General features: G+C 46.2%; 1 protein-coding gene across 13 annotated transcripts in view; it reads left to right on the top strand.

Annotated features, from left to right (window-relative positions):
* sipa1l1 (signal-induced proliferation-associated 1 like 1) overlaps positions 1-15,654 on the top strand; it is a 459,559-nt gene that overhangs the window by 384,255 nt on the left and 59,650 nt on the right. For all 13 annotated transcript variants that reach the window (XM_070878865.1, XM_070878859.1, XM_070878868.1 and 10 more), the window contains one exon: positions 12,373-12,500. In XM_070878865.1, the coding sequence (XP_070734966.1) occupies positions 12,373-12,500 (128 nt within the window). The remainder of the gene's footprint in view (positions 1-12,372; positions 12,501-15,654) is intronic.

Genomic DNA, 15,654 nt, shown 5'->3' with positions numbered 1-15,654 from the left:
CACATAGATCCCAGAGGCAGAAATTCAGAATATAGCCTGCTAACTTGCTGCACTGATCAGGCCCATTTCCTTGCTCATTTTAAGATACATACAAGCAAACGGTGATAGGCAGCAAAATACCCTCTGGTCCATCCAACCTGTCCCAAACAACTGCAATGACTTGTGCATTACAATATATACACTCTCCAGTCATGAATGGTGGTGCACAATTAAACACCTGAAAGGCAGGAGGAGGCTTCGTGAACATCCCCATCCTCATTGTTGCTGGAGTCCAGCACGCGAGTGCAAAAGACAAGGCTGAAGCATTTGCAACTATCTTCAGCCAGAAGTACTGAGTGGATGATCCATTACGGCCTGCTCCTGAGGTCCCCACCATTACAGTAGTCAGTCTTCAGCCAAGTCAATTCGTTCCATGAGATATCAAGAAACAGCAAAGGCTATGGGCCCTGACAACATCCCGGCTGTTGTGCTGAAGACTTGTGCTCCAGAACTAGCCAAGCTGTTCCAGTAGAGCTACAGCACTGGCATCTACCTGAGAATGTGGAAAACTGCGCAGGTATGTCCTGTCCATAAAAAGCAGGATAAATCCAAACCAGCCAATTACCTTGCCATCAGCATACCCTGAATCATCAGCAAAGTGATGGAAGGGGTCGTCGATAGTGCTGGCAACACGGCTCATTCAATTTTTCGCACATGCGCGGTTATTACCATTGTAAAGCCAGTGATCAGCCTGCACGGGACCTCCAGACCACAGCATGATTGTGCAGCTTAAGGGCATATTTGCTCCAGGCCTCACTAGACCCCTGGTCCAAACATGGGCAAAAGAGCTGAATTCCAGAGGTGAGGTGAGAAGAGAGTGACTGCCCTTGACATCAAGGCAGCATTTGACCAAGTGTGGTATCAAGGAGCCCTAAAAAAATTGAAATCAATGGGAGTCGGGGAAAACTCTGCATTGGCTGGAGTCATACCTAGCACAAAGGAAGATGGTTATGGTTGATAGAGGTCAGTCAACTCAGCTAAAGTACATCACTGCAGGAATTCCTCAGGGCAGTGTCCTCGGCCCAACCATCTTCAGCTGCTTCATCAATGACCTTCCCTCCATCATAAGGGCAAAAATGGGGATGTTCGCTGATCATTGCACAGTGTTCCGTTCCATTTGCAACTCCTCAGATAATGAAGCAGTCCATGCCCGCATGCAGCAAGACCTGGACAACGTTCAGGCTTAGGCTGATACGTGGCAAGTAACATTTGCGCTACTCAAGTGCCAGGCAATGACCATCTCCAAGAGTCTAACCACCTTCCCTTGACATTCAATAGCATGACCATCGTCAAATCCCACACCATCAACATCCAGGGAGTCACCATTGATCAGAAGCTTAACTAGACCAGCCACATCAATACTGTGGCTACAAGAGCAGGTCAGAGGCTGGATATTTTGCAGCGAGTGACTCACCTGACTCCCCAAAGCCTTTCCACCATCTACAAGGCACAAGTCAAGAGTGTGATGCAATACTCTCCACTTGCCTGGATGAGTGCAGCTCCAGCAACACTCAAGAAACTTAACACCATCCAGGACAAAGCAGCCCGCTTGATTGGCACCCCATCTACCACCTTAACTATTCACTCCCTCCGCCATCAGTGCACTGTGGCTGCAGTGTATACCGTCTACAAGATACACTGCAGCAACTTGCCAAGGCTTGTTCGACAGCACCTCCCTAACCTGTGACCTCTACCACCTAGAAGGACAAGGGCAGCAGGCACATGGGAACACCATCACCTCCAAATTCCCCTCCAAGTCACACACCATCCTGACTTGGAAATATATCGCTGTTCCTTCATCGTCACTCGGTCAAAATCCTGGAACTCCCTCCTTAACAGCACTCTGGGAGTACCTTCACCACATGGACTGCAGCGATTCAAGTAGGCGACTCACCACCAGCTCAGGAGCGGGAGGATCGAGAGACCCATAAAAGGGGCCTGAGAGTCGGGAGGAGCCACAGGAGCAGGAGCTGGAGTGGGAGGATCGAGAGACCCATAAAAGCGGCCCGAGAGTCGGAGGAGCCAGCTGGTACAGGGACAAAAAGTATTTAAAAAATCAAAATTGAAGTGTAATGTCGCAGCCAAGCGGGTAAATGATTGGCTGGTGGATTGATGAGTATTTTTCTTTTTCCTTTCAGTAGGGGACCTTTGGCATTGTTGTAAGTAGCATCTGCCAGTAAATATGTGATCTTTATTATCTAAGGAGAGCCAGTTAATTAAACCGGCTGTTTGCTGAGTAGTGGCTGGGTGTGTTGTGCTAAAGTTTAGAATTTAGTTCTACTCGATAATTGCGAGTGTAACTAGAGGGATGGCAGGGCAGCTCAGTCCCGTGGATTGCACATCCTGTGGCATGTGGGAAGTCCCGGGTGCTTTGCGCAGCCGGGGCGACCACGTGTGCGGGAGGTGTCTCCGGCTGCATCAACTCGAGCTCCGTGTTTTGAAGCTTGAGCGGTAGCTGGGGTCACTGCGATGCATCCGTGAGGCTGAAAGCAACGTGGATAGCACGTTTCTAGAGGCGGTCACCCCGCAGCTTAAGATTGTGCAGGCAGAGAGGGAATGGGTGACTGCCAGACAGAAGAGGAGGACTAGGCAGGTAGTGCAGGAGTCCACTGAGTCCATCTTGCTCTCCAACCGGTACTCTGTCCTGAGTACCGGTGGGGGCGATGGTGGCTCTGGGGAGTGCAGCCAGAACCAAGTCCACGGCACCACGGGTGGCTCAGCTGCATGAGGGGGGAGGAAGACGAATGGAAGAGCTATAGTGGTAGGGGATTCAAAAGTCAGGGGAGCAGACAGGCATTTCTGTGGCCACAGACGTGACTCCAGGATGGTATGTTGCCTCCCTGGTGCCAGGGTCAAGGATGTCACTGAGCGGCTGCAGGGCATTCTGGGGGAGAGGGTGAACAGCCAGAGGTCGTGGTCCACATCGGTACCAATGACATAGGTAGGAAGAGGAATGAGGTCCTGCAGGCAGAGTTTAAGGAGCTAGGAAAGAGATTAAAAAGCAGGACCTCAAAGGTAGTAATCTCCAGATTACTCCCAGTGCCACGAGCTAGTGAGTACAGAAATAGGAGGATAGAGCAGATGAATACGTGGCTGGAAAGATGGTGCAGGTGGGAGGGCTTTAGTTTCCTGAGTCATTGGGACCACTTGTAGGGGAGGTGGGACCTGTGCAAGCCAGATGGGTTGCACCTCAACAGAGCCGGGACCAATATCCTCGTTGGGGGGGGTGTGCTAGTGCTGTTCGGGAGGGTTTAAACTAGCTTGGCAGGGAGATGGGAACCTGAAAATAGATTCAGTAGGGAGGGGAGTAAAGCTGGAATTAGAAAGCAAAAATAAAGAAAGTGAGTTTGAAGGAGAGAGGAAACAAGCAGGAAAAAAGGGTAAAAAAACAAACTTAAAAGCACTTTGTCTAAATGCATATAGCATTTGTAACAAGATAGATGAGTTGACGGCACAAATTGAGACAAATGGGTCTGATCTGATAGCCATTACAGAGACATGGTTGCAAGGTGACCAGGACTGGGAATTAAATATTCAGGGGTACTTGACAATCCGGAAGGACAGACAGACAAAGGAAAAGGAGGTGGCGTAGCTCTATTGATAAAGGATGGAATTACTGCAATAGTAAAACGATATTGGCTTTAATTGATAAGGGTGTTGAAACAGTTTGGGTGGAGATAAGGAACAATGAGGAAAAAGTCACTGGTGGACGTAGCTTATAGGCCCCCTAACAATAACAACTCCGTTGGTCGGAGCATAAACCAGGAAATAGTGGGGGCTTGTAAAAAGGGAACAGCAATAATCATGGATGGTTTTAACCTCCATATTGATTGGACAAATCAAATTGGTCAGGGTAGCCTTGAGCAGGAGTTCTTGTTCTTATGTTCTCGAGGGCAATTATGGATGGGCAATAAATGCTGGCCTTGTTAGCGACACCCACGTCCATGAATGAATATTAATAAATCTACTCCAGGACACGACTCTGGTCCTGATTAACGTGACCAGGTACAAGGTGATCTCCATCCCAGCCAGAAACAGGTCCAACTCTCGTTTGAAGGAATTCAACGAATCAGTGTTCACAGCATGAGCCAGCAGCCTGTTCCACAGACCTGCTGTTCTATGGGAAAAGAACCACCTCCTGATATCTAACCCAGTTCTGACCTTGCAATTTTTGAAATTCTGACCCCCTGGTCCTCCCTAGCCTATTTAGTTGAAACAAGCTCTCTACACAAACACAGTCTGTTCTCACAATCGTCTAATGGACAGATGCACATTGGTGAAAGTAACAGAGCAACCTAGTCGTTCTGATGATTATTCTTCTGTTTCTAATGCAGCCGTGATTCTCTCTCCCATTTCTATTATCAGACAAATTTATGTTGACTAACACTGTCTAAACATTACTGATCATTGTGCAATTTGTCAATGAGCTACATAGGCATAAACCTGTGGGAAAAGTCTAGTCTAATGAATGTAATGTATGCTATTTTTGTTCTTTACATGAACAGCCACATTAGTCCTGCAAACAAGTCTTGCATTTTAGTAATGGAAATACTCAAACCCATTTGTCTATTCAACTAATCAAAAGTGATCAGTTCAGATGTTGTACTCTACATGTTGCACAACACAGAATTCCATCCATTTTTAAAATAAATCTGGTGAATGTTGTACATGATTATACCATTACTCGAGTAATTGCTTCGTGCACATTTTTAATGGTCATGATTTGAATTTGAACTTTTATACATTCACAGCGAAGCAAATTAAACTTGAAAAAAATATTGGAAGAAACATTTGGAATTGCAATTTTTCATGATCATTTCCTCCTCCCCTCCCTTCCTCCCAAAATTGTTAATTCAGTGTATTTTTCAGATTTTCTGTGTGAAAGACCCTCTGCAAAGATTTGTCATTCCCTGTCCGTGGCTGTCGATAATTCAGAAAAATGGTGTTGGCTGCCGAAAGGAAAAGTGTGCTATCATTACAGCAAATGTTTATTACAATACAGCAACAGAAATCGTGTACTTGTCAGTCAACAAATATAGAAAAATACAGATGTCTCACAACCTTACATTAACCTGGAATCCCCCCAGGTCCCATGGTATACAGGGGCATTGGAAATAATTTTACTCCTACAGATTATTTTTACAGTTACATTTCGAAAGGATACATACACGATTCTAATAACACACACAAACACACCATACAAGCACATTTAAACTCTAAAGAAAAATAGATGCCCTTTAATTCTCTTTCTGTTTGTATGGTGAGGTTATATTGTTATTGTTGTGTTCCTAACACAGTTGAGACTGCACACAGGGAGGTTAAAGTAACAGTGACCTCAGTCTTTATTAAGACACTCCAGAGTGAGGAACAGGCCTTAGGGGCCGGCTTATATACAGTGCTCCCAAGGGATGCTGGGATCGCTTGGGACTTCAGGGGATGCGCTCCCTGGTGGCGGAACATGGGAGTGCATGCTTTACAGATACACAACATCACTCCCTGCCGCCCCCCCCCCCCCAAAGCCAAAGTGAAAACTATTTACAAGGTGAGGCGGTCGGGAGCCTTTTTTTCCCTGGTGGACCGCCTCGGTACAAAAGTCTGTTCTGGTGTGTTGGCTGTGCCCTCGCTGGGCTGGCGTGTTGGCCCTGCAGGGCTGCTAGGTGAGCCTGGCCTTGCTGGGCTGTTGGGAGTGATGGGTTCGATTTCCTGGTCCGGGGTGGTGTCATTTATCCTTTGGGTGTGTGTTGTGGGCTCGAAAAAGGTGGTGTCTGCTGTGGGTTGTTCAGGGCAGTCTGTGAACCGCAGCCTCGTTTGGTCCAGGTGCTTTCTGCAAATTTGTCCATTGTCTTGTTTGACTACAAACACTCTACTCCCTTCTTTAGCTATCACCGTGCCCGCGATCCACTTGGGACCATGTCCATAGTTTAGCACATACACAGGGTCATTCAAATCAATTTCCCGTGACACAGTGGCGCGACCATCGTTTACATTTTGTTGCTGCCGCCTGCCCTCTACCTGATCATGCAAGTTGGGGTGAACCAGCAAGAGTCTGGTTTTAAGTGTCCTTTTCATGAGTAGTTAAGCCGGGGGCACCCCTGTGAGCAAGTGGGGTCTCGTGCGGTAGCTTAGCAGTACTCGGGACAGGCGGGTTTGGAGTGAGCCTTCTGTGACTTGTTTAAGGCTCTGTTTGATTGTACTGCCCGCTCTGCCTGCCCATTGGAGGCTGGTTTAAACGGGGCCGAGGTGACATGTTTGATCCCATTGCGGGTCATGAATTCTTTAAATTCGGCACTGGTGAAACATGGCCCGTTGTCACTGACCAGTATGTCAGGCAGGCCGTGGGTGGCAAACATGGCCCTCAGGCTTTCAATGGTGGCGGTGGCGGTGCTTCCCGACATTATTTCACATTCAATCCATTTTGAAAAAGCATCCACCACCACCAGGAATATTTTACTGAGAAACGGGCCGGCATAGTTAACATATATCCTCGACCATGGTCTGGAGGACCAGGACCACAAACTTAGTAGTGCCTCTCTGGGCGTGATGCTCAACTAAGCGCACACGCTGCATTGCTGTACACAGGACTCTTAAGTCAGAGTCGATACCGGGCCACCACACGTGGGATCTGGCTATCGCTTTCATCATTACTATACCCGGGTGTGTGCTGTGGAGATCCGAGATGAACGTCTCCCTGCCCTTTTTGGGTAGCACTACGTGGTTACCCCACAACAGGCAGTCTGCCTGAATAGACAGCTCGTCCTTTCGCCGTTGGAACAGCTTGATTAGCTCTTGCATTTCAACGGGGATGTTGGCCCAGCTCCCATGCAGTACACAGTTTTTTACTAGGGACAGCAGAGGATCTTGGCTGGTCCAAGTCCTAATCTGGTGGGCCATGACAGGTGATTTATCATTTTCAAACGCTTCCATGACCATCAACAAGTCTGCGGGCTGCGCCACCATCAACAAGTTTGCAGGCTGCGCCATTTCCACCCCCATGGTGGGCAATGGTAGCCGACTGAGAGCATCCGCACAGTTCTCGGTGCCTGGCCTGTGGCGGATGGTATAGTTATACACTGATAGCGCGAGTGCCCACCTTTGTATGCGGGCTGAGGCATTAGTATTTATCCCCTTGTTTTCAGCGAACAGGAATATGAGGGGCTTCTGATCGGTTTCCAGCTCAAATTTGAGGCATTTTCTTTACCTCGAACACACACGCTAATGCCTCTTTCTCAATCTTGCTGTAGGCCCTCTTGGCCTTAGACAAACTCCTGGAGGCATAGGCGACAGATTGCAACTTCCTCGCAATGTTAGCTTGTTGTAATACACACCCGACTCCGTACGACGACACATCACATGCTAGCACAAGTCTTTTACACGGCTTATACAATACAAGCAGCTTGTTGGAGCATAAAATGTTTCTGGCTTTCTCAAAAGCAATTACTTGGTTTTTTCCCCATACCCAGTTCTCACCTTTACGCAATAACACATGTAGGGGCTCTAAGAGGGTGCTTAACCCCGGTAGGAAGTTACCAAAATAGTTGAGTCCCAGGAACGACCGCAGCTCCGTGACGTTCTGTGGCCTGGGCGCATTCCTGATAGCCTCTGTCTTGGCGTCTGTGGGCCGAATGCCGTCCGCCGCGATCTTTCTGCCCAAAAACTCCACTTCTGTTGACATGAAGACGCATTTCGACCTCTTCAGCCGCAGCCTACGCGATCCAGTCGCTGGAGGACCTCCTCCAGGTTTTGTAGGTGCTCGGCGGCATCCCGACCCGTGACCAATATATCGTCCTGAAAAACCACCATGCGTGGTACCGACTTGAGTAGGCTCTCCATGTTTCTCTGGAAGATCGCTGCAGCCGACCGAATTCCAAACGGGCATCTGTTGTAAATAAACAGTTCCTTGTGTGTGTTGATGCAGGTGAGGCCCTTCGAAGAATCCTCCAGCTCCTGCGTCATGTAGGCCGAAGTCAGGTTGAGCTTGGTGAACATCTTGCCTCCTGCCAGCGTCGCAAATAGGTCGTCTGCCTCAGGTAGCGGGTATTGGTCCTGTAGCGAGAAACGATTAATAGTTACTTTATAATCGCTGCAAATCCTGACCGTGCCATTACTTTTGAGTACTGGAACAATCGGGCTGGCCCATGCGTTGAATTCCACTGGGGAGATGATGCCCTCGCATTGCAGCCTGTCCAGCTCGATTTCCACTCTCTCTCCCTCATCATGTGAGGTACCGCTCACGCCTTGTGGTGAATGGGTCGTGCCTCTGGCACCAAGTGGATCCGCAACTTCGCCCCGGAAAAGTTTCCAACGCCTGGCTCAAAAAGGGAAGGAAATTTTTTGAGAACCTGGATACATGAAGCCTCATCGACATGTGATAGCGCTCGGATGTCATCCCAGTTCCAGCGGATATTGCCCAGCCAGCTCCTTCCAAGCAGTGTGGGGCCATCGCCCGGGACAATCCAGAGGCAGTTCGTGCACCGTGCCCTCGTAGGTGACCTTGTCCATGGCGCTGCCCAGGACAGTGATAAGCTCTTTGGCGTATATTCTCCGTTTCGTGTGGATGGGGCTCTGGGCTGGTCTGAGTGCCTTGTTGCACCACAGTCTCTCAAACATCTTTTTACTCATGATGGATTGGCTAGCGCCAGTGTCCAGTTCCATGCCTACGAGTAAGCCATTCAATTTTACATTTAGCATTATTGGTGGACATTTCGTCGAAAATGTGTACACCCCATGTACTTCAGCATCTGCCTCCTCTCTCTGAGGCTCGAAATTGCTTTGATCCACCATGGACCGATCTTCCTCTGCCACGTGGTGGTTAGCAGGTTTTGCAGAGCTTGCAGCTCGTTTGCAAGCTCGTTGGAGGTGCCCCATTGTTCCACAGCTCTTGCAAACATACCCTTTGAAGCGGCATGAATAGGCTGAATGTAAGCCTCCACAACGCCAACAAGGTGTGAATTGCCTTGCATTCATCCTTTGTTGCGGACTCTGAGTCATCTGGGTCACCTGAGGCCTGCTGGCAGTTGCAGACTCGCTGTTTCTGCCTTGTACATTTCTGCTTGTAAACACTGTTCCGGTTAATTTATGAACATTGTGTGCACTTGTGTGCTGAGAGATTTGTTTGGTGTTATCACTGGTGGACATAAACGCCTGTGCTATCGCAATGGCCTTACTGAGGGTCGGTGTCTCTACAGTCAAAAGTTTTCTTAGGATGGTCTCGTGGCCAATGCCCAGTACAAAAAAGTCTCTGAGCATCTGCTCCAGGTAGCCATCAAACTCACATTGTCCTGCAAGTTGCCTTCGCTCGGCGACGTAGCTCACCACTTCCTGACCTTCAGATCGCTGGCACGTGTAGAACCGATACCTCGCCATTAGCACGCTCTCCCTCGTATTAAGATGCTCCCGAACCAGTGCGCACAGCTCCTCATATGACTTATCTGTGGGTTTCACCAGAGCCAGAAGATTCTTCATGAGGCTGTAGGTCGGTGCCCCGCAGACCGTGAGGAGGACCGCCCTCCTTTTTGCAGCGCTTCCTTCTCCGTCCAGCTCGTTGGCTACAAAGTACTGGTCTAGCCGTTCGACATAGGCTTCCCAGTCCTCACCCTCCGAGAACTTCTCCAGGATGCCCACAGTTTGCTGCATCTTTGCGTTGGATTCGTATACTTGTCGCCAGTTGTTGTGTTCCTAACACAGATGAAACTGCACACAGGGATATTGAAGTAACAATGACCTCAGTCTTTATTAAGACACCCCAGAGTGAGGAACAGGCCTTAGGGGCCGGCTTATATACAGTGCTCCCAAGGGATGCTGGGATCCCTTGGGACTTCAGGGGATGCGCTCCCTGGTGGCAGAACATGGGAGCGCATGCTTTACAGATACACAACTGTTATGATGTCCAGATGAACTATTAATAATGGAGTGTTTAGGCAATCTGAAAGCTTGGGCTAGGTGTTGATAAATACCAGATTTGACACGTTGAAAACTAAATCAATGGGTGGAAACCCCTCAACAATGCAAAATTACTCAAATTTAGATGGTACGAGCCATTCAAAAAACACAACGAATCAGGTGTGTGAGGTCTTTATCTGCTGGCAGAAAGCTCTGTCGCTGTTCTAAGTTCTTTTCATGCCCCAACCAAACACAAACAAGTAGGAGAATTGCAAACCATCTAGCAATCTACAGTTTCAAATGTGTATTTTACATTTGGAAGGAGGGTTGGATGGAACATGTATGTTAAGCTATTTCAATAACTTCAAAATGTTTCATTCAAATAAAGCACTCATCAGAATTGACCTAATGTCAACCAGTGAGGAATGGGGTAAAACACAAACAGCTGAAAGTTACATATTTTTTTAGCGTAGATGTTAATGTTTTGCCTGAGTAGCTTACCTTATCGAGTTTGGTGAAAATCCAAGAAGATTGCAGTTTTTTTAGCCTCTGGTGACCTTGTACAAATGGACATGCTGGGAACTGTTGATGGTAATTTATCATCTCAATAATTGCTGCATAATTTATGGGATTGTCACTAACCTACTGCTCCATGTGACATTTCAATTTCCCATCATCGACTTCAACGTGACCTCTGAATGACATTGCTAATTTATGCTCAAGTTAGGGACCGACATCAACTAGAGTCTCGGTTGGGTCAGACTAATTTCCAAAAGGATCTTGGCAATATCTGGGCTGAATAGGTACCAGAAAATGAGTACTAGTCCATTGATCCACCCAGCTCCGTCAACCTACTTTCCTCTCATCAGTTGGATCACATTTGTTATCAGTTGGATCACATTTGTTATAAAGATAGCCACGGTTTAAGAGGGGAATGCATTTGTGCATTTCTAGCCAGTAAGTAGTGTAGTGGTTGAACCAGGCTCCATTATTCGGCTTTCCAGGAAACTTTTCTTCCTACTTGGTGGCACATGCTTGGAGAGGATAGAGTTGCTGTTTGTGGGTTGGTAATATGTATATTGTTGGATGAGGAGAAAGAACTTTTCTCGGTATCTAATCCATGCTGTACCTGATGCTGTGTGCTTTTGCATAGAAAAGTATAGCTGACAGCAGACAGTTCTCTCTCTACCAAATGCACTCCTATGAATAAACGGCCCAACCGCCATAAAGCCAATGGCATCATGGAGCCGCTGAAATGTGGGCCTAGAAATCTGCTTTTGAGTCTTCAAATGTTCTGTTGAATCAAGTAAATCTTGATGTGCAAGCTAAATGAAAGGAAAGGGTCACTCTCCAGGGACCATGGCAAAAATAGGCAAACGCCTGTCTGTAGAAGTGCTTAATGCCGACACCAGGGACAAAAAGTGGAAAAAAAAATGTCTTCTCGCCAATCATCTCCCCAGCCCACTATTTTCAGCATTGTTGCCTTGTGTGGGATACAGTTCCACAGGTGGAAAGTTTGGCAGCCTTTAGTTCCTTGCCCATGTGGCCAAGCTTCATGTGTGAGACTTAACGGTGAGTGTTGCAAACTATTTGATCACAAGAGGAGAAAGTATCATAACCATTTGGGGAGGGCTAACAAGGCAAGGGAATACACATTAACTGGTCGGACACCGAGAAGTGTAGGGGAATAAAGGGACCTTGGAGTGCATGTCCACAGATACCTGAAGGTAGCAGGCCAGGTAAATAAGGTGGTTAAGAAGACATACGGAATACTTGCCTTTATTGTAGAATACATGGCATAGAATACAAGAGCAGGGAGGTTATGCTTGAACTGTATAAAACATTAGTTAGGCCACTGCTAGAGTACTGCATGCAGTTCTGGTCACCACATTACAGGAAAGATGTGATTGCACAGAGAGGGTACAGAGGAGATTTACGAGGATGTTGCCAGGACTGGAGAATTTTAGCTATGAGGAAAGATTGGTTAGGTTGGATTTGTTTTCTTTGGAACAGAGGGGGCTGAGAGGAGACCTTATTAAAGTATAAAATTATGAAGGGCTGAGATAGAGTGGAAACGACAAACCTATTTCCCTTAGCAGAGGGGTCAAGAAACACGGGACATATGTTTAAAGTTAGGGTTAGGGTTCGAGGGGGTTAGGGTTAGGTTAGGAGGTTTAGAGGGGATTTGAGGGGAATGTTTTTCATCCAGAGGGTAGTTCTATTGTTAAACTATCAACGTAAATAAATTAATCTGGTAAATAAAAAAAAATGAAACATTTTATACGCTTCTCAAAAAACACCCGTCAATGATGGAAGTTGAGCTTTTTCGACTGGTCTAAAAACTAGTCTGCTTCATTACTCTGAATTGGTTTACTGATTGAACTCCTCAGCAGCCTTAGGGAATTGTTTTGTTCAGTAAGTAATAATCTTGTCTTTTTTGATTTCAATTGTCAGATTTGGTATTAATCGGCGTTCTCCTGGGTCAGTTGATCGTCTGAGCTTTAATGAGAGTGGCGGCAGTGGTAAATCAACACCTATCTGGCAGAGAAGTGAGGAAAGCAACATGGAGAAAACCACAACCGGTTAGTATGGCATGCTGAGATATCTGGCTTTGTGTAAACGTGGATCACGTTGATTCAGCTGTATTACAGGCACAACGTCTCAAATCCGGCTGTCCGAAAATCGGAATTGTCCGTAAACTGGACATTTTTGAGAAAATCCCATTTGATATTCAGTAAAATAAAATCCGGAATTTCGTCCAAAAACCTACTGGCCAGATTAGGTATCGGCTTCGCTGCGATGTTTTAAATGGCGTGCGATCAGTCTGAGTCTTGCCAAATGCCGCTTGCCCCAACCCGACCCGACCTGACCCACGCCACCATTCCAAAATACGAAAACCGGCACAGTCTCGGTCCCGAGGTTGTCGGATTTGAGACTTGTACCTGTACTGTATTATTCCAAATTAAATTGCTACATAAATTATGTAAGTAATTATTATCTTAAGGTTATAATGGTGTTCATCATTTGTTCAAATCAAAACACTCCACTCCAGTCTTGCTTTAATCATCATTGTATTCTTAGCATAGCTGGCCTCACAATCTCTCTGGTTCAACTACAGTGGCAAAGGCAATAGAAAGGCTCTTAGCAATTTCTAATTTGTCACCCACTGTCACGAAAAGGTGCAGGCAGAAAGCAAGAACATGAAGCCTCTGAGTTTCCCAGATGGTGCAATACCAAAATATAGGGAAATGAGAGCAATAGCAAAATACAGTGGATGCTGGAATTCGAAACAAAAAAACAGGAACTGCTGGAAACACTCAACAGGCCAGGCAGCATCCGTGGAGAGAGAAACAGTTAACGTTTCAGGTCTGAGACTCTTTGTCAGAAATGGAAAAGTAAGAGATATAACAGAAGACAGGGAAAGGGGAGGAGGAGGGGGGAGGAAAGAACAAAAGGGACGGTCTGTTATGGGGTGGAAGGGGCGGGCGGGTGGGTGGGAGGGGGGAGGAAAGAACAAAAGAGAGCATCTGTGATGGGGTGGAAGGGGAGCAATGATTAAATGTTACAAATGGGAATGACAGAATCATAAACCGCTGCCGCCTGAAAAAAGAGGGGCAGAAGTTTTGGTCTGAAAATGTTGAGTCCAGAAGGCTGTAAAGTGCCTAATCGAAAGATAAGATGCTGTACCTTGAGCTTACGTTGAGCTTTATTGGAACAGTGCAGGAGGCCAAGGACGGAGAGTTCAGAGTGGGAGTGAGCGGGGAATTAAAGTGATCAGCAACTGGAAGCTCGAGGTCATGCTTGTGAGCTGAACGGAGGTGTTCTGCAAAGCGGTCACCCAATCTGCGTTTGGTCTCCCCAATGTAGAGGAGACCACATAGTGAGCAGCGAATACAGTATACTAAATTGCAAAAAGTACAAGTAAATCGCTGTTTCACCTGGAAGGTGTGTTTGGGGCCCTGGACAGTGGGAAGGGAGGAGGTAAAAGGGCAAGTGTTGCATCTCCTGAGCTTGCACGGGAAGGTGCTGAGGGGAGGGGCTGTTGGGATGATTGAGGAATGGCCAGGGTGTCGCAGAGGGAACGGTCCCTTTGGGATGCTGGAGGGGAGGAGAAGATGGGTTTAGTGGTGGGATCACGTTGGAAGTGACGGAGGATGATCCGTTGAACGTGGAGGCTGGTAGGTTAAAAGGTGAGTACAAGGGGAAGTTACAGAGCTATGTCTAATTTCCACCAGGGAATAATATTTCAGCTCTGAATTGCCCTGTGAATTTAATGCTTCATCACATTTTGCTTTTTGCGAATTGCTCCATTAGAAGCAACAGAAGTGATATAAATCTAGATAAGCGATCCAGTCAATGAGTGTGAAATCCAGCCAAAATGTTATGCTCGTTTGCAGTATGTCATAGTACTGCAATAAAATTGAGATACTGTATTTTAACACACAAAAAAAATTGCAGTTGGAATAGTTTATTCTGCTTGTGAGGAGCCTCTTTGTTGTGTATTCATTAGTTCCTCGTTAGGACTTTTCCATCTAATTTAGCTACCGGATTTTTGGGTAAAAGAAGTTTGATATAACGTGAGCATGCTTTCTCACACACACTAATTTTTATACTGCAAGTTCTCATGCATCACAGTCCACGGATTCAAAAGCCTGCCAAAAAAATCACCATCACCAAAAGAAGGGGAAAATAAAAAGTAGAATAGGCACATTTCCTTTTCCTTTGTATCAAGCATCTCTTTCTGCTTTTTATTTTCTGACCTAATTCCACACAATTCACTGGTGCTCCTGTTATCCTGATCTCAGTTTGCTTTTTGTCCTGTAGTCTTTCTCCCTCTGCTGCCTTACTTTTTGATTTCTGTCAAGTTTTGGTTTCTTTCTGAACCCCATTTATTTCCTTCAAATTTCACCCAACGTATGTGAGTGTCCCAGCTGTAATCATAACATTCAACCTCAGTGACTTCCAAAAAGAAATGTTATAACCCACAATGTGGCATACCACATTTCTATGGTTTGCCCTCCAAACTGGACATCTTCATTCATACTTCCATGCAACGTACTCCACTTGCGTAGCTGACTTTATTCAAATCTTTGAATCAGAGATGCACATAAAATTGCCAGTGTTTACCTTTTTGTGAATAATTAATATTATATTGCCAGAAAAAGTTCCTACATCTAACCTCGCTGGGATGTCTATTTTTAGAATTGGTTTTAGGCTACAAGACATTTCATTATATAAAATACTTTGAGACATTGCGATGTAACGAGGTGCTGTACAAATGGACGTTTTTTTTTTTAGGCAACTGAATTCTCAAAAGTTAAATAAAGCAGACTTTGAGCAACATCTACCATGGTTCCACTGGATAATAGGAGGAGCTTGAAGTTCAATGACTTCTAGACAGGAGGTTACAAAAACTGCAAATGCAGAAGCATTTGGAGATCAATCCTAAAACAGAAACAAGATTTGTTTCCTTTGTTTTCTGCTCGGCTTAGAATTCAGTGAAACTTTTTCTATCGGGGAAATTTACTAGTGAAGGTTGATGGGGGGTCAGATTTTCAAGGCTCTGACGAGAATACAACCAAATGAATCCGAAAACACATGGGTCAGGTTCCACATGTACGTGGACGACACCTTGCCACCTCTCGATCTCTCCACTATCTTTAAATTGTCAGACTGCTTATCTGACATCCAGTAGTGGATGTGCAGAAATTTCCTCCAATTAAATATTGGGAAGAC

This window comes from Pristiophorus japonicus, chromosome 4, assembly GCF_044704955.1.
Source record: "Pristiophorus japonicus isolate sPriJap1 chromosome 4, sPriJap1.hap1, whole genome shotgun sequence".
Lineage (NCBI taxonomy): Eukaryota > Metazoa > Chordata > Chondrichthyes > Pristiophoridae > Pristiophorus > Pristiophorus japonicus.
The sequence above is the reverse complement of the archived record's forward strand: the minus strand, read 5'-3'. Positions and strand labels throughout refer to the sequence as shown.